Source organism: Fukomys damarensis, unplaced genomic scaffold, assembly GCF_012274545.1.
Source record: "Fukomys damarensis isolate Sample0158 unplaced genomic scaffold, DMR_v1.0_HiC HiC_scaffold_14, whole genome shotgun sequence".
In the NCBI taxonomy this organism is placed as follows: domain Eukaryota; kingdom Metazoa; phylum Chordata; class Mammalia; order Rodentia; family Bathyergidae; genus Fukomys; species Fukomys damarensis.
The window spans coordinates 39,957,322-39,976,533 of record NW_022900926.1 but is presented as its reverse complement, the minus strand read 5'-3'; the positions used below and the strand labels follow the sequence as shown (position 1 = coordinate 39,976,533).

At 34.0% G+C, this 19,212-nt stretch overlaps 1 protein-coding gene and 1 long non-coding RNA gene across 2 annotated transcripts in view; one reads left to right on the top strand and one right to left on the bottom strand.

Annotated features, from left to right (window-relative positions):
• Qki (QKI, KH domain containing RNA binding) overlaps positions 1 to 19,212 on the top strand; it is a 135,494-nt gene that overhangs the window by 88,649 nt on the left and 27,633 nt on the right. The window contains exon 5 of the mRNA XM_010605903.3: positions 5,202 to 5,345. Coding sequence (XP_010604205.1) covers positions 5,202 to 5,345 — 144 coding nt within the window. The remainder of the gene's footprint in view (positions 1 to 5,201; positions 5,346 to 19,212) is intronic.
• The window catches only part of LOC104849454, a 16,633-nt gene continuing 12,726 nt past the window's right edge, over positions 15,306 to 19,212 (bottom strand). The window contains exon 4 of the long non-coding RNA XR_776752.2: positions 15,306 to 15,506. This is a non-coding gene — a long non-coding RNA (uncharacterized LOC104849454). The remainder of the gene's footprint in view (positions 15,507 to 19,212) is intronic.

Here is a 19,212-nt window from a genome sequence, read left to right as displayed (position 1 = left end):
TATATAATATATATATTTCATAGTAACAATGTTGTTGGAATCTGCATTCCTTTGATACGGAATATTTTTTAAAACCTTTCCAAGAGGTTTTGGCGTATGAACTTTCACATTAGAGGCACAGTGGAAACAGAAGTCTGATACTCATTTGTCTGACTTACAAATGCATAATTAAAAGAGTCTGTCAGCAGGGGTCATGACAATCAGTATGCTCTGATGCTTCATGTTACAAAATTATTTTGTTGTTAAAACATACTGTAATTAGCATATAATTTTAAACTTCATAGGCAGTTACTCAAGTTTTTTTTTTATTAAAATGTAATCCAAAACAAATGTAGTTTCTTACCTGTTGAGAATTTGTTTTTATTTTGTATTTTTATGTCACTGTGTACAGCAACTTCTGAAATGAAGTGGATGATCTTTTATTGAAAACTAATGATTATTTTTGTACAGCAGTGTTACTGAGCTCTGACATAATACACATGCATATCTCCAATATGTCAATATTAACTCACACTTCAGTTTTAATTACCTCATTTAGAAACTGAGGAAAATATGTGTTGTTAAATGACTACAGGTTTTATTCTTTTCATATTCTGTATTTGTATCCTTGAAGTTTGATAGATTATTCTCTTATTTAGTGAAAAAGCATTTTTATAGGAGCAGGAAATCTGTGACTTGCTCAGGAGTTATTTCATGGGGAAAGAGCTTGTCTTACAATTGGGAGATCTGCCTATATGGAGGGGAAAAGAAATCTTTTTTTTTTTTTCTCTGTATAAAAGTCCCTTAAATATCTGTCAAGAGAACACTTGGAATTCCACACTTAAAAATTAAAATAGTAAAATAAAATTTGAAAGATTGTGTTTTGTTTTTTCTGGTTTTTCACTAATTTATGATACCATTCTAGTGCAATTTGCCTAATTTTAGGATTCTCATGTAGGTGATTTCTTTGGCTAGGACTGCAGCTGTAAAGTTGCTTTGCCTGCATTTGTATGACTTGGAAAAGCCATGTCTGCCTCAGCCTACTTGATAACATGATAAGAGTAGTAGTCCCAGAGTCATACAGTTTATTTAGGATTGAATGAGCTTATGTATTTACATTGCTTAGCATCACAGTTGACAAGCAGTAGTGTTTAATATAAGCTTAGTTGCCGTTAAGACTATCATCTTCATTTTTAAATTTATCACCTAGAGAGTAAGAGTTATTTGAAGTTTTATTTCTTTATAATGTTTATCAAGAATGTAGACCATAATAAGCTATTGTAACTAATTGTGGCTGCCTGCTATTTGATCACGTGTGCATGGAATTATAAAATTTTTTAATATGCTTGCTATTAAAATACTATATAAATAAAGCTATTTTCTATTTTCTTGAATCCTGTCATCATTTGGCCTACCTTAAAGATTTGAATTTATTATTTATACATATAATTATTTTTGTCTTTAGTCTTTACTGTCATTTTTCTCTATTATGTTGAAAAATAACTGCTTTTAAAATTACAAAAGAGAATGAAAGTACATGATCTCATCAATTTCACCATCTTGGTAAGCATTTGTTTTTTTTTAAAAACTAAGTAAAAATGTTTATTTTGAAACATGACAATAGGTGTAACTTTATTTTGCATTGCTTTTAATTTGATGAATTGAGAGCACGCACTGGCCCCGGGGTATTTAATTTAATTTTAATTTTGTTTGTGGGATTTTTGTTTTGTTTTGTTTTTTTGTTTTGATTTTTGATACAGAGTATCTTGCTGTGTAGTTCAGGCTGGCCTCTAATGAGTTGACATTCCTCTTGCCTCAGCCTCCTCCGCAGTGCTGGGATCATAGGCATATGCCCCCATGCCTGGCATTGGCCAAAGTATTTTACAGCTCAAATTTATTTCTTCACTAGAGCTGGCAGTTTTATGCTGGATTTGTTCTGTGTTCTACCATGCAGCTAATACTCTCATTTCTAAGTCATTTGGCTATTCTCTTCCCCATGTACATAAGATTCTGTGACAAGACAATTTTAGTTTTCAAGCTTTTCTGAAATATTTTGATTATAAATGTTTATTATTCTTATGTTAATATCTGTACCATGTATCTCCCCTACACACACACACACACACACACACAGAATCACAGTCACACATGCACACTTTTAATATTAATTACTAATTATAACATCTGTGTCAGTTCTAGGTTGGCTTTCTTGAAATTTTCATTTTGTATTAATTTTCCTGTTTCTTTGCATGCCTGTTAATTTGATTGGAAACCAGATAGTGTGAATTTTATCTGATTGGGTGCATATTTTTATATTACTATAAGAATCCTTCAGCCTTGTTCTGTAATACAGTGATGTCATTTGAAAATAGTTTGGTTCCTTTAGGTCTTGCTTTTAACATTTATTTAGGAAATTTTGGAATAATACTCAGACTAAGTTTAACTGTTTAGCCCTACTGAAGCAAGAAGCTTCAGTGTACTGCTTATGAATCCAAAATTTTCAGTCTGGCTCCATGTGAGAACCAGCCACTTAGTGACCTTAATTCCTGGGGGGCAATTTTTTCCTGGACTCTGCAGTTTCCTGCTAAGCATGTACTGATCGTTGTGCAGTGAAGAAGTTGGGTGGGTCTTCTGCAGTTCTTCAACCTTTTGGCCAGGACTTACAACAGTGAACCCCAGCTGCTTCAGTTTCCATGGACTCTTAACTTGGTCTCCATTCCAGGAGACAGTGGGACCCAAATTTTTAAATAATTAAGCTGAGCTTACAGCCACAGACTCACATTTTTTTCTGGTGTCTGCCAGCATTGCCCTAAGTTGCCTGACTTCCATTGGATTGACAGTGCTGTTTCATGTTTTAGCTCTTACAGGTGGGATAGTGACTCTGGTTCCTGTTCCTTGATCTTGACTGAATTTAGACAAATAGGGATGCTGTTAAGTCCCACCAGATAATACAAGTAACTTTCATGGACCTTCCAAGGCGGGGGATATGAATACAAATACAGACTTTAGTTGGGGAAATACCAGCATTCTTCAACATAACAATTAAAGTCTGGATTTAAACATTAATTGGGGGGGGCTGTAAGGTATTTGTGTACATTTTATATTGTTTGCCATGTAGACAATCTCAGCATTCCCAGGTTTTTGGTTGACTGATTCTTGTTTCTCATTTAGTTTTTCATTGTGCCTCAAGTTTCTCCTAGTTCTAGTTTTTAAATATTTACTTCCCAAGCAATTTAATTAATATTTGTAATAAAACCCCTTAAATTGAGAAAAAATTAAGACAACCATATTATTAATAGCATCTGTATTTTCTTGGATTCTGTTCATGTTTTTAAACTTTGAAATCAGGTGGACATTGCCTCTTTTCTTGTTACATGTTTGATTTTTGTTGTTGTTGTTGTTATTTGATGCAGTCCTGCTGTGTAGTTCAGGCTACCCTGGAACCTCACAGCAATCCTTCTGCCTCAGCCTCCTAAGTGCTAGGACTACAGATGTGAGCTACCACACCCAGCTTCCACATTGATTTTTGTGTAGGCTGTTTTTTGCAACCATCAAAAATCTAGCTCTGTGAAGATGTGTCATTATCAAAAGAATTATACTATGACCTATTATTGAAATGTACATACTTGGAGTTGGCTAAGCACTGATTGATACTGTTTTCCTTAAATTTTTAAATGCTACCTGGGACCTTGTGAGCCTGCTATACTATCTGAATTCACTCTCAAATCTCAAGGTTGAGGGCCCTGGACTTAGCTCCATGGTTCTGCTGCCTGCCTTGCAAGCACAAGGACCAGAGTTCAATACCTGGTACCAAAATGAAACAAAACAGAATTTAAAAAAAAAAAAAAAACCTAAAACCCTCAAGGGTGGTCTAATTCCTCCCATATGTAGATGTATTTTCCCATTAATGAGAACTGAAAAATAAAGTAAGAACATATAGTATTAGGACTTGTGTGTTCATTGGCTAAGCTCAGTCATACCAGCTGTAACAGAAAGCTATTTTATTACACCAGTTTTATTTTTTTACTGTAATTTCACAATTTAGTAAAATAGTGACCTTTAAAACAAATGTCCAACAGCAACGGATACTATTTATTGTTTTTCTGTGGTACTTGGTGCTGAGCCACTTGCATCTTTATTTATAAATATTTTTATATTTGCATTATAAATAAGTATACATTTATATATATATATATATATATATATATGTTATCTCTAAAACCTAAAGGAAGAGTCAGCTCTGAAATTATTCATGCCTGTGATCCCAACACTTGAGAGGCTGAGGCCAGAGCATTGTTGTGAGTTCACGGCCAGCCTAGGTTATAATTCAAGGTCAATCTGGGATAGCAAGAACCTATCTTCAAAAAATTAACAAACAAAGCTGTAATTTTTATGACTTAGGTGAAAGAACATTGTGGCCACCTCATAGTTTAACAAGGTTTTCAGGATGAGGATATTCCTTATTAGATGATTACAAGCCATCAAGGAAATGGAATTATAGTTATCTCTATATAATAAGTATTCATGACTTGATATAAGGAAAATGTGATCTTACAGTTCGTTTTAAGGTATCATCTCATGGAATTATAGTTAGAACTAATCTTACATTTATTTTTTTGTGATTATGGTAAAATGTTTCCTAATTCATAATTTATGTAAAACAAATAGCACTACCTTTACATAGTAATGTCTGTTTGCAGGACACTTCCTAATGTTAACTACAACTAGTGTTATTAAAAACCACTGTAATGAAGTGGAACTATAACTGAATTTGAAAATGAAAACTTTGATTCAACTTCTAAATTGACAGCTTATTTGCTGTGATGTTGATAAGTGACTTGTTTAATTTTGATGACTATCTTCTCACGCATAAAAAAAACACAGCTGTCAGAGAGCTTTTCATAATTTAAGGATGGTACCATAGGTAGATTCTTAATACAGTACATAGAAACACTACAGAGATTGTGATTGTCTTACTGTTACATACTTAGCATTTGCCTGCGTGCCTGGTACATAGCCAATTCAATACATATTTGTTGAGTATGTACTACCATTTGACCCAGTAGTCAGCACTCAGACCTTGTTTTTGGCGTATCCAAAAGGTTTGTAATGTCATAACAAAATGCTGCAAAAAGTCTTAAATAATTGACAGCAGGTGAATATTATGAAAAATATATTCTCTTTTCAAATATTTGTAATAGTATACTTTGTAAATATTTTAGGAGGAGCAAAATAGAGGCAAGCCCAATTGGGAGCATCTAAATGAAGATTTACATGTACTTATCACTGTGGAAGATGCTCAGAACAGAGCAGAGATCAAACTGAAAAGGGCAGTTGAAGAAGTGAAGAAATTACTGGTACCTGCAGTAAGTAATAATTTTTAAATCTTAAATATAGGCCTCATCTCTCTTTAGTTTAATTTTAAAGTACTGTAAGTATTTTTTAATAAAAAGCAAGTTTCTGTTAAAGGTTTTATTTAACCACAAAGTATAAAAAATAATTTATGGCCCATTAAATGCAGTAGACTAGACAAACAGATATTGCACAAATTCTTAACTGGGGAAGTCTATTTTTATGAAGAGAGTGGTATAGGAGGATCAAATCCAATTAACCTCCTTCTAAAAATAATATTCAACTTTTGAATCATTGTATTTTAGTGGAAGAATATAGATACATCATCATTAGGGTGGTGGAAGTATGTATGTATGAATGTATGTATTTATTTTTGGAGGAGCAGTGAAGGAGTATTCAGAAACCTACACAACTAAGGCTTCTGCTTGGTGCTTTGAGTAGTAGAAGCACATTATTTGAATTGCCTCTGGGTGTAAGTTCCTCTCCTAGTGTATCATCTTCCAAAGAAAGAATATTATCTCTTAAGATAATAAAAATTACTGAGCTTCATAGTTTGTGTTCTCATCCTCCACTCCACTCCCTTTTATTCTCTTTGGAGTCTGTTCCTTAATGTTATATAACTCTTTAGTAAGTTTAGAAATAATAATTGAACTATTAACCAGAGTTATCTTTTTTCAGTAGGAAATGAAAAATTAGTTATTTTCTGTTATTAAAATACTATTTCATATATTAATGAAAATATATGGAATTGTGGATTCTAACTTGCTATTAAAAAACAAGGTACTGCTAGTACTGTGTCCAATAAAAATGTGTTGCCATTTACATAAATGAGTTTGACATCTGATGTTTTTTATTTTCCAGATAATCTATTCTTTATTTTCCCAATAATCTGTTTTATAAATCTTAAATAACCCATTTAATAGAACTAATTGCTCAGGAGAAAATAATTTCATGTAAAGGAGGCAGGGTAGTGTAAAAGTGAAGTCTGTTTGTACAATGTTAAATCATGTAATCTTCTTCCTTTTCCTTAATAAATTCTTGAAAAAGCTTTCTGGAAGACAGAATTTCTGTAAACATATCAAGCTGTTAGTTCCATGACCAGAAAAAGATTTTTTTTAACAGTAGACTTCTATTACTAAATACAATAAAACCTTGGTTTGTGAGCATAATTTGTTCTGGCAACATGTTTATAATCCAGAGGGCACTTATATATCAAAGCAAATTTTTTCCATACAGAAATAATGGGAACTCAGATGATTCATTCCAAACCCCAAATATTCATATAAAATACAATACTGTACTATAATACGAAATACTAAAATACAAAATACAAAAAAAAAAAAAAATCCTGCACTTACCTTGGAAAATCTTCTTGGCTGGTATAAGGGATCTAAGAGAGAAAGAGGTTATTGTGTAGGATGACTTTCACTATCACTAATAGAATCACTGAGCTTGGCTCAATGGAATCATTGTTTTTGTGCAACTTTAAAAAAGAACCTATCCAGTGACACTTGCTTTTACCTCTTTTGAGGATTTCATGGAAATGGCATTTCATTGTTAAACAAATTCATTGCTCACACTGTTACAGCCTTTCTTGGGTGATAGTTTTCTACAAAATTTTGCAATTTCCCACATTTACACATCTCCCTAATCTCTTTTGAAGTGAGAGATTCTACTGCCTTTTTCTCCTCTTCCTCTGCAGGAGAGATCTCTATAACCTCTTGCTGCTGGGACACAACCGACCACAATCCCAGGATGAGGGTGGGATGGGCACTGGCTCAGTTGTAATCATGTGACTTTTGGTGTCACATACAAATATTGCAAGATACTGTTCATTAAGTTAAAATTTATCATTTAATCAATTTAACATTTGCTTGTGTTGTGCATTCCCAGAGCAAATTACTCACAATCTAAAGTTTCACTGTATATCCGAAAATACGCAACTCGTGTTACACTAAATATTCATGTTATTATTGATATTTTAAAAATGAAAGTTACTCATATGCAGAAGCTAAAAACAAGTGAGCTGGGCCTGGGCAGGCCTGTAATTCCAGCACTCAGAGGCTGAGGCAGAAAGTTCCAAAGTTTGAGTCCAACCTAGACAATGTAGGGACTTAACAAGATATTGTCTCAAAATAAAAAGAACAAAAGGCTTGGGGATCAGTCTTTAGTTTAAAAAAAAAAAAAACCTTATAGAAGTGAAAGTGAAATAAGGTTTACCAACGTGCTGGGAAAGGGAAAATGAAGGGAGAAATGATATACAAAGAGACTGATGAACAGAAACATAATTACAGTTAGGTTGCTGGAGTAAGTTCTAGTGTTCTATAACAATAGGGTGACTATAGTTAACAGCAATTTTATATGTATTTAAAAATAGCTAGAAGACAGGACTTTCAGTATTACTCTGTTTCATAGGGTAGCTGTGATGTTCCTATAAATTACCCCGTGTTTCTGGAAGCATGCATTTTTTTCACTGTACCATACAGCTGACATTTCTCTTAAGATTTGGGCAGATTACCCATGTCTTCTTGTCTCCTTCCTTTTATATCTGGGTTATTGGCCTTGAGGTGTTTTATGTGTTCTCTTATTTTATGAACCTAAGCTCCTGCCTCACCTCTGTAGTTACTTTGTTTCTTAAAACTTTATAAATGGTTAAATGAAAATGTATATGTATTGCAATGTAGATAAAAAGGAAATTATAAATGCTTATAAGAGAAGTAAAGTGATTCTGTTATGTTGTACCTTTTGCTTCAAATAGTGGAAAGGAATGAATTAAGTTTCAAAAGATAAGGGAGAAAGGTAAAATAATGTTCAATTATAAAGTACGTTTAGAGAGTCACAATTCAGCTTTCTTGATTATAGGAATGTGAGAAGTCTTATGAAATACATGTTGTGACCAAATTAGTGCTTTTCATGTAACTAAAAAGAGTTCAGACTTTTTTTCTGTGAAATTTAATCTTTTTGGAGAAGATGAAGAATAGAGTTCTAGTAAAGGGTTTTTACTGGCAGTAAGGAAGGAATTAGTTTACAGAATAGGTAAAGTTATGAGGGAGGAGAATGGCCATGTTGAGTGAAAATAGAAATGGAAGAGAGCTGCAGAACTTTCCAATTTGTCATCTAATTAGATGTGGAAACCAAAAGGCTGAAAATTTGTGTGATTTCAAGCCTCGGGTATGAGAGGAAAAAAAGATAGTACCATTGACAGAAACAGAATCAAGGTGAAAACAATGTGTTTATGAGGAAAGATCAACAGCAGTGATTTCCCATTTTTGGGGTGGCTTTTGTAAACCTTTTGAAAACTATATCTTTTCTACCCATCATAACAGACAAATCTACGGAGTTTGCATCACTTTCAAAGCATTCACAAACCCCTAAGTCTTTGTATCTGTATTTTCTTGGATCAAAGAAATTACTTAGAACAGATTGAAGACTCCTGCTGTAGGGGACTTCCCCTCCCCAGTTGAAAACAAACAACCAGTGGTGCTTTCAGTTGAGGATTGTGTATTGAGAAGGTTGTGGAATATTTTTATTAGATTAAACCATCGTGATTAGAGATAGTTTGCAATATTTATGTAACCAGAATGGAAATTGGTATGGAGCTTCCTCAAAATATAAAATTAGAAATTTCCTTTGAACCAGCTATTTACTTTCTGTATATCTTCCTGAGTTATCATATTACAGTAGCACATGCATATTCATGGTTTATAGTAGCGCAATTCATAACACCTAAATTTTAAAAGTGACCTGTATGTCCATCAACAGATAAATGGACAAAGAAAATGTGATACACACATACACACAAAGAGTACTACATGGTCATAAAGAAGGATCAATTTTGAGTCTTTTGTAGGAGAATGGATGTACCTAGAAGCCATAATGCTAAGTGAAATAAATCAGAGAAGCTTAAATATCACATGGTTGCTCTTTTATGAGAAACCCAAAATACAAGTAATTTAAAGAGCAAAATAAAAGATAAATAGGAAACAGTGAGATAGACCTTTTGCAAAGAGAAGGGGATCTATAAAGATAGAGGCAGGGGATGGGAAAGGTAAGTAGAAAGAATTAGGTGTGATATATACATATACCAACTGCCCCCAAGATGGATATCACAACATGTACTAGTGCATAAAAAAGAGTTGTCCAACAAAAAGGAAGAAAATTATCTGAATGTTGTAATTTTTTAATATCTTTCTACATATTTTACATTGCTTAAATATCTAGGGGCTATTGTCAGAAATACTTTATTTAAACTTTTAGATTTTCTGAATCATTATAATGTCCTTGGGCTGGGATTTAGCTCAGTGGCACTATGCCTGCCTGGCAAGTGCATGGTCCTGAGTTTGATCCCTGGGACCAGAAAAGTAAATGAATGAATGAATGAATGTAATGTATGTATGTATGTCCTAGACTTAAGACTAAATTATTTTCACCCTGTTTCTTAAGTAATCTTAATTATAATGGAATACATTCTTACCTGGAAAATTAAGTGTTAAGGGCTGACAGCTTTATAATAATTACTTTTGTTAGTGTTGATAGCCTAGGTAAATCACTTTTAAATTTAATATTTTGTTCTGTATATTACAGCAGTGTAGTTTATGGATATAAATATTGGATGAGTCAAAATCTGTCATTGGAATTGTACTAGATGTGGTAGCTGCCCAGTTCTATGAAATGCATGATTTGTACCTATTGTACAGTTTTTTTGTGGTACTGAGTCACAAAGTCACGTTTATTTTTCTCCCCTCCCCTTCCCCTGTTCCTTTTTCTTTTCTCTCTTTGGTCAGAATGCTTAGTTTGTGAGTTTTTATTTTTAGTTCTTTGCTAGTTAGATTCAGTAATATCTTGAAGTCAATATTTGGTTGGCGGTGTCAGAAATCATTATACCATATTTATCATAGGCTGATGGAATGTATTCATCAGTCTAATACAAACTATCCTACTTTGATATAAGAATTTCCTATGAGAATAACCTGGTGGCTCAGCTGGTTTGATCTTCCTTTCCTACCCACAGCTTATGACCACAGCTATAGTTTGTTTGTTCCACTGATCATAGCACACAGCACAGTACACTATTAGTATCCTCTTATTTTTCTGTTTACCCAATTGGATCTAATCTCTTATGTGGCTGTTTGTAATTCTAGTACCTGAAATGGTGGCCAAAACAGTAGTATCACAACAAATATTTGAACAGTGAATCCATGATTGAATTTTTTGAGGAAATTGTTTGCTGTTACTATACTAATACTTGAGGTAATCAACTTAAAAGAAGAAAGTGTATATTTTGTCTTGTGATTTAGAGGTTCTAGTCCTTGATCAGGTGAGGTTGCTGTTTTGGGGTATCAAGCAGTAATGCCTTAAGTGGCGAACACCTAACAGAAACATCACTCACCTCATGTTCCGGAATCAAAGTAGAGAAAGGAAAGGGGCTGGGGGTTCTGCTATCTCCTTTCAAAATATATCTCCACTGATCTAAAGACCTCCCATTTGCCCTCACCTCTTAAAGGATACTCTACCTCTCAATAGCACCAGTCTAGAACCTAGCCTGTAATAAACGGGCCTTTGGAGGACATTTGAATTCAGGCTGTGACATTTCGCCCATTTCCCAAAGAGTCATGTTTATCTCACGATGCAGAATACATCCATTCTATCTTTAATAGTTTTCAAAGTCAACTATTTCAGCCTTGCCCAAAAGTCTAAGTCTAAAATATCAACCAAGATGTAAGGCAAATTCATCTGTGAGTGTCTGTAAAAAAATTAAAAAAGAAGCTATATACCTTCAGTACAAAAATGGTAGGGCAGGCACAGAATAAAAGTCTAAGTCTAAAATATCAACCAAGATGTAAGGCAAATTCATCTGTGAGTGTCTGTAAAATTAAAAAAGAAGCTATATACCTTCAGTACAAAAATGGTAGGGCAGGCACAGATGTGACATACATTCCCATTCCAAAAGAGAGAAATAGGGGAATAGAAAAAGGGATCAGATCAAAAAGGAAGATTGAAAATGAACATTAAATGATGATGTTCTGTGTACAGCACATTGGGCGGCGCAATCGTGGGATATAAGCTCCCTAGGGCTTGGTTAGCTCCCTCACATAAGGCTTTGCAGTTTGCGGCTCACAAGACCATTCTCTTGTGCTAGCATTGCTTGTACCTTCCCTTAGCAGGTATTCCATATTGCTGGCACTTATATCTTCCTGGAGTCTCCATCACAGTTTTGGCTGCATTCTCACAGCTGAACATCACCTCCTGAATAGGGCTGCTTGCTGGAACTCTGATTCTGCAACACACTAATACTGCATAGCTTCCCAGGCTTTCCTTTGAAATCTTATTGCATACCTCCATGACCCTAGAACTCTTTCATTCTGCATGCCTACAAAATGAGTCGCAGAGGTTCATGTGTAGACAGTGCCATCCAGGAACTGTATGGGGGCCTACTTTACCCATGTTGCAGTGGCTTCTGAGTTCCTGCTCTGCTGAAGGGAAATTGAAGTCTTTGAAACAGATATACATTTCTACATTTTCTTTGCGATGGGTGAGATAGTCTTGCAGATTCCAGACATGTCCTTTTGGTATATTTCCTGCTTTCCCGATGCAAAGCACTGAGCTGCCTTTTTTTTTGGCCCTCCATGGTAGAGAGTTTACATGTCTACCTTTTATCACCAAGATGCAAATTTTAAAAATATTTCTGCTGTGCTTCATTTCGCTTGGAAGGTACACTATATGTTTGCTCAAAAACAGCAGTAATATTCATGCTGCAGCTTATATGATTTGCTACCCTGAAATTTCTTTCACCAGATATAGTAGTTCAGGGATGACAAACATATGGCACATGTGCTGCAGTTGGCTATTTGTTATCATTGAAAACTCTAAAAGGTTTACCATCACTGTTCTGTGGCCTTTAATTTCAGTCTTTCACAAGGGCTCAGGGCATGGACAAAATACAACCACCCCTACCCCCCCCCATGTAATACAGGTAGACAGACTGTAGTCTAGTTTCCACTAGAATCCCCCTTTCCATCTGAAACTTCGTCATCATCCCCTTTACTGTCCACATTTCTATCAGTATTCTGGTCTTCTGAGTCCTCATCATAATTGCCTGTTAAAGCTCTTGTTTGCACCATTCTAATTCTAGGCTTTTTCTAGTTTGCTCTCTGAAACTTTCCTAAAGACTTTTCCACAGTATCAGTCATGTAAAGTTAACAGCAGTAGCTCCACTTCTGAGTACTAATTTTCTGTGTTACTCAACTATCACTGTAACAAGTACCTGAGATAATAAGAAAAAAGATTTGTTTTGCTCATAGTTTGGGAGAATTCAGTCCCTGATCTGTTGGTCCTGTTAACTTTTCAGCCTGTGATTTGGGAGGCAACATTTGTAGAAGTCCATGGCAGAGCAAGAACAAGCCAGCTGACCGTGTGGGCAGAAATCAAAGGACAGTAGATTTGGGTACAGTTAAGTCTCACTGTCCCCTTTGAGGTCAGGCCTCCAGTGACCTAAATATCTCCAACTAGTCCGCACCTCTTAAAGGGTATATCGTATTCCAGTAGTATACCCCAGGAACCTTAGGCTTTTGGGGGTATTAAAGGTCCAAACTATAAAAGTCAATAAATCTTGCTTTATCTCCTTTGTTGAAATGTAGAAGATAATTGATTTTCCTGAAATGTCAAGTGATTTGGGATTTCACCCAAATCAATACACTGGTTGTGATGTAGAATGTATAGTATTCTTTGAGAGCTGACTTCTGGATTTGAGTGTATTTATTCAAGATTGGAGAAAGTAGTGGTTCACTGCTAATTTGCTATTATTGTTTTTTAGGTAAATTGGTAGGGTCCTCACTAAAAAGTGAGCTATTTTATTTTTGCTTATTTTCAAAAGCATATATTTTTGGATTAAAAATAATCAATAGTTTGATAGGAATTCATACAAAGATGAATTTGAGTAGTTGTTTTTCTTGTTGTGAGACTGATACAGAGGTCAGCAATTATTTTGAAATACATTATTTATAATGTCCTCATATTGAACTGAGAACTGCAGGTAAAACCCTAATTCAGTGGGACTTAACTAAAGAATGCTCAAAATCCCATTCTTTTGGCTGTTTCAGTAACAGGCACTTACTGGACACGTGGGGTTGGTAGAAATTATGGGTCTTTGGGATTTGGAATTGTCAGTTATGCCTTTTTTGTCTCTCCAGTATTCTCTTACTGCACTGTGAAATTTCCAACAGTGTCATGTTCTAGAAAAATAAAAAGTTCAATCTAGTTACTTTCTGCCTCTCTTGAGCACATTCTTAAACTCATTTTCTTTTTTCTAGCACAAGCCACAGTTATCTCAGACCCTCCTCAACTCATGTCTCCATTTACAGTCTTGAGTTCCTTAAATTCATGTTTACATTGAAGACTTCATGCCTTTACCTGGTTAAAAACCTTTTAATGAATCTCTGATTTTTGAGAAAAGAGTACAAAACTCCTTAATATGGCTTACAGGCTCTTTCATGATTTTTCATAACTTGTTTTTTAGGTTTAAATTTTCACTCCATTGGTTCTAAAGCATACCCTTACATGTGCCTACATTTCACTTCATACCCATAGATTGTGTCAATGTGTATTTATTTGAATTTTTTAAAACTTTAGTCATCTTCTTGTGAGCCTTTCAATAAAGTTCATTCAAAAAAGTTTGCCACAGCTTTTGGAAATAAAGAATAAATATGACCAGCAACATCCCTTCTATCTTGAGGCTTACTTTTGGAGGTGGATTAATGAAGTAAAACAAATGTTGCAAAGAGAAGCTAAGTAAGGGGATAGAGGACCAAATGGCTTCTTAAACGATTATTAGAAAATGCCCCTAAGAAGGTGACAATGAGGGAATAAAACCTAATTGATTTGGTTGCAATCCTTTGGATATTTTAGAAGTTTTTGTGCATTGGCCCTGAGATGTGTCTTACTAATATCAAGGGGTCTAGCTAGCAAGGAGCTTAGCCAGCAGACTGGAGAGACTGAAGGTCAAGTGATACAGCACATAGTCTTCAACCATGATGAGATTTGCTGTTACCCTGAGATGAGAAACAATTGGAGGACACGGTCCAACTTACTTTTCAAAGTGTCATTCTGGCTGCTGGACAGTTTTGAAGATGATGTGAAAGCAGAGATGCTAATGAGTGAAGCATTTGTAGTGAGTTAGATATGAAGTGACTTGAACTAGAATTGTTGCTGAGGATTGGCTGAATTACAGATTTATTTTGGAGCTGAGGCTAACAGGAATTTTGTTAGACTGTGATATATATGATAACATCAAGCCGTTGAAGTTATCTTTGTACTGTTGTAGGGAGTGCATGTTTGGGAGAAGAGTCAGCAAATTGGAAAGTGTAAAACTTGAGATACTAAATATTGAAGAAAATATGGTTATAACAATCAAGAATTGGGAGAGAACATGGAGCTTTAGAGAAGTTGGAGCAATCAAATAAAAGCTTTCAGATCCTTGATTTGAATGTATCATCAAGATACTGAGCTGGAGGTATATAGTGCTTCCCTGGCATGTGAAAGCCTTAGGTTTGATCCTTAGCACCACAGGGGAATTATTATTATTATTATTATTATTTTAAGCAGGGAGTGGGGGCTGGATAGAGAATACAGGTATAGAATATTCTGAGATTTGAGTCTGAAATACTTTACCATGTAGCAGTTTGGAAAAAGAAGAGAGTTCAGCCAGAGGGCCACGTGAGAGAAGCCTCTGAGGTGAGAAAAAAATCCATGAGTAAGTTTTGGGAATAAAGACCTGTTCAGAGAGGACTGATTAATTGTGTTTCTGAAGATTGTTCATTTATGAAAAGAATCGAGTGGGAGGTCAGCTGTTGAATTTGGCTGGATACTGCTGCTTCATGACCTAAATAGTCTTGTTCTTTTTTTTTTTTTTTTTTTTTTAAAAGAAAAGAAAGTATTTTTTTTTTTTTTTTTTTTTTTTTTTTTTTTTAACAGAGTAGAAAGCTTAATTTTAATTGTTCCAGGCTCTAGAAAGAATGGTACAAGAGAAAAAAGTGTCCCCAAAAAGATTCATTATTTATATAAACGGTTCTTCTAGTTCCTTAGTTTTATGTACTTTTCACTGCTTTTCCTTCACTGATCTTATCTTCCAGTAGGGCCTCAGTCAGCCACAGCAGAGTCCAGCATTGCATATTTCTCATCTGTGAAAAGATGCAACATAAATTTAGCCTGCACAATTAATTTCTGTGTATATACTTGTAGAATAAATCTGTTGACGTAGAATTACTAGATCAAAGGGTAAGTTCCTCATTAAATTTCTAAGGTATATTCCAGAAAATTTGTGTAAATATACAGTCTTGCCAGTATTGTATGAAAATACCTATGGCTCAGCAATCTCAAAGCCTAGGTATTATAAAATTTTTAACTTGGCTTTTTTAGCCTAGTGTGGTAGTGCACGCCTGTAATCCCAGCACTCTGGAGGCTGAAGCACAAGGATCTCTCTGAGTGAGGCTAGCCTGGGCTACCTTGTGATTTCAAGGCCAACCTGAACCACATATTGAGACCCTGTTTCAGAACACCAGAAAATCTTTACATACGTACAATCTTCGCTTTCTTTATTAAAAAAAAAAAATCAATCTGCTTTTCTAATAGGCTTTTAAAATTTTATTTTATCCTATTTCTCCCTTCAAGTGCCCTCCCCTCCCTATGTACAGAAGCTTTGTTTGTTTTTTCCTTCTGTTTTCACTTTTTTTCTTGACCTTTCCTTCCTTTCTCCCTCCTTTTTCCCTTGTTGTTCCCCTTCCCATTTGAACACTTCCCATTTCCCAACCTCCTATATAATAGGCTTTTTAAAGAGCCCTTTAATTGCAAAAATAGGAGTAAAATAATTCTCATAGTTCTTGTAACTATTTGGTATTTTAGGACAGTTTTTATAGTAAAGAGTTGGTAATATTTTTGTAATATAAAAATTTTATTTTTGGAACTGGTCCTTGTTTTCATATTGTTTCTGTAGGGCTTTTTTTAAGATTGGATTTTCAGCTAAAGCCCAGAATTCTCTTAAATGTTTCTTACTTTGCCATTTGAATAAGTTTTTTATTTTGTGCCCATCTTGTTAAGATTCAGTCCTGGCTTGAAAGGCATGGTGCATGAGGCATGTAGATGTGGGGGAAGACTTTGCTTGATCCAAAATCTTACAAGTAGTTAAAAGGAGTAAATATCATTTTGTATTTCTTCATCTACTGGTTTTTTGAGGTTCATTAATTTGATAAAGGTTGTACCTACTATTCTTGTGATGTGGTTCTAATTTTTCTCATTTGAAGCTTTGAATGGGTGCTTGCTAATTTGCATAAATCAACATATAATTGTTTAGTAAATCAGTTCAAATTTTGGGTTTCAACCAGTCTTACAAAGTTGAGTTCCCCTCTTTACCAACAAGTATACAAACTCAGCATTATTAGAGTAATTTATTTGTTTTTCAGAAAGCAGTTCAGTATTCTAATTTCACTGCAAAATATAAAGGATTTTGAGATGGTCATACACCATTTAATTGTAGCATAAAATATATAAAAGACTTGTTTACTCTAGAAATATTTTTATTCTGCATGTTCCTTTGATTTTGATAATCACTATTTCCTTTTGTTTCCCAAATCACAAAATAAACCATGCAATTTACTAGGCAAGAATTATTTTCCTTGTTACATATAAATGTTTTTGTCTGACAAGCCTCTGTTGCCCTCAAATATCTAGTTATCCTCTCCATCATAAATAGTCAGTCTAGTTATTTAAATTTTATTTTCATAAATCTGAACTTTACCTACTCCATATTCCTAAGGTGTTTGACATACTGTTGTATTTATAGTGGTACAGTCTGTGAAAAATTAAGTTATATTCACTTATAGAAAAAGATTATATGACAGTTTCTCAATTTTGTTAATCTTTAGGGACTAGGATCATCCTCAGCAGAATCCAACTGCTGATGATAATCTTCCTCCAATTATTTCTTGAACACATATACCCTTGCTGTAGTGGCAAATCTATGGCATGTGTGCTGCAGCAGGCTGTTTATCATTGAAAGCTCTAAAAAGTTCACCATCTTGTTTGAAAGTTTCCCCTCTTCATTTTGCTGTCAGTTTACCTTCCTGTGGATTAATAAGAATGCTGTTTTTTAAAAAAGTGGAAATCAAATTAAAGACTCTTATTGACTTCCCATTTCAGACACCGCATTTGCTTCTCTGAAGATGCGATAAGAATGAGCTCTTTAAGATCTTTTCTGTGTAGTCAAAGAAAATTCTCTTAATTATAAATAAAAGTTGAAGTACAGAATGATAATGAAATGTTATGATTTTTGGGTAGCTTCATGAAACTATAAAGTAAAATTTAGTACAGATTTTTTTTCTCCAAATTATCTTGTAATTGGAGGATGTGTTGTTTGTTTGTTTTCCTCCAGTGCTAAGGATGGAAACTGGGGCCTTGTACATGATAAGCGAGAACTGTGTAACTCAACTGTACCCTCAGCTCCTGTAGAAAGAACTTTGAGCAATTAGAATGCAATAGGTGGAAACAAACCATTTCTTCTAAATTGATTATGGGGCAATCCTTAAACCGGTAGAATCTTACTAAGTTCAGAGATAAAACAATAGATTATATAGGAAAAAATAACACATTAGGTTAAAGTTGGATACAAAAGTAGCCTTCTTATTGTAAGTGCATTCTTTAAGAAAATGTTGTCTAGAACTACTGAGGTTTTTATGAGTTATGGTTTAACTACTTTGTCATACAGGTTAATTTGGTACAAAAACAAGCTTTCTTGTTTTTTTTTCTTTTAATGGAGTTTTTAGATCTTGGGAAATATTCAGAACTGTATTTTGATCTTTTATTGCTGGTCAGTAGACATTGCAAAGTGGTTTTTTTATTTAACTGCTTTTCTACAAGTTTTGATTCAGTAACTAATTTAATATAGCACTGATAAATTATTCACATGGTGTTTGTTTCTCAGTATATTATTAGATTATTTTACACACATAAACAATATTTTTTTTAATCATTACAAAACTTCAAAAAATATTTTAGTGTTTGCTTTCTTTTACATCACAATTCCTCACACACCTTCAGTTGGCTCTTTAAAATACTGGCATGTTAATCTCTGACTGAAAGGTCTTATAGTCTTACATGTTTACATGTAGAACTGCAAAATTCTGAGTAGTGAAAAAAATTTACTTTTATGCAGTACTTTTTAAAACACTTTAACATATATTTAATCATAAAAACTTGGCTATTCATTTTCCAGTTGTTAGTGTTTTCATTTCCATTTGTTTTTACTATACTGGTATTGTATGTTGTAAAGCTCCAGATTATTTTGATTTTTGTAACAGTGTCTAAAACTGCTTGTAATTGTTATTGATAATGCTTTCATACATATTAAGACAATTGTGTTTCTTTTTAAATCTTCCTCTTTTTTTACTTATTTTTATTTATAACATTTCATATATATTTTAGATAAAATTTTTTTTATCAGGCAAATGCTTTTTTCCATTTATGGGTTGATTTTTGTTTTTCTTGTATTTGTTTTCGTGCAGGAAGTGTTTTAAATACAAATGAAATTTCTTTAATTAGAACTGTTCAGATTTTCCTTATTTTTTATTGTCTGGGTTGTTGAAATTTTTTTTATCAAGTTCATAATATTCCCTTTTTATCTTCATAAATTCTGTAGGATCTGTAATAGGGCCCTTTCATTTGTGATGTCTGTAATTTGTGATTTTTTTTTTCTTGATCAGTTTCTTAAGCTTTTCTGAGTATGTGCTTTTGCTGATTTTTCTCTGTTTTTCTGTTTTCATTGATTTCTGCTTTTATTTTTTTCTACTTTGACTTTAGTTTTAGGGTGGTTTTTTTTTTTTTTTTTTTTTTTTT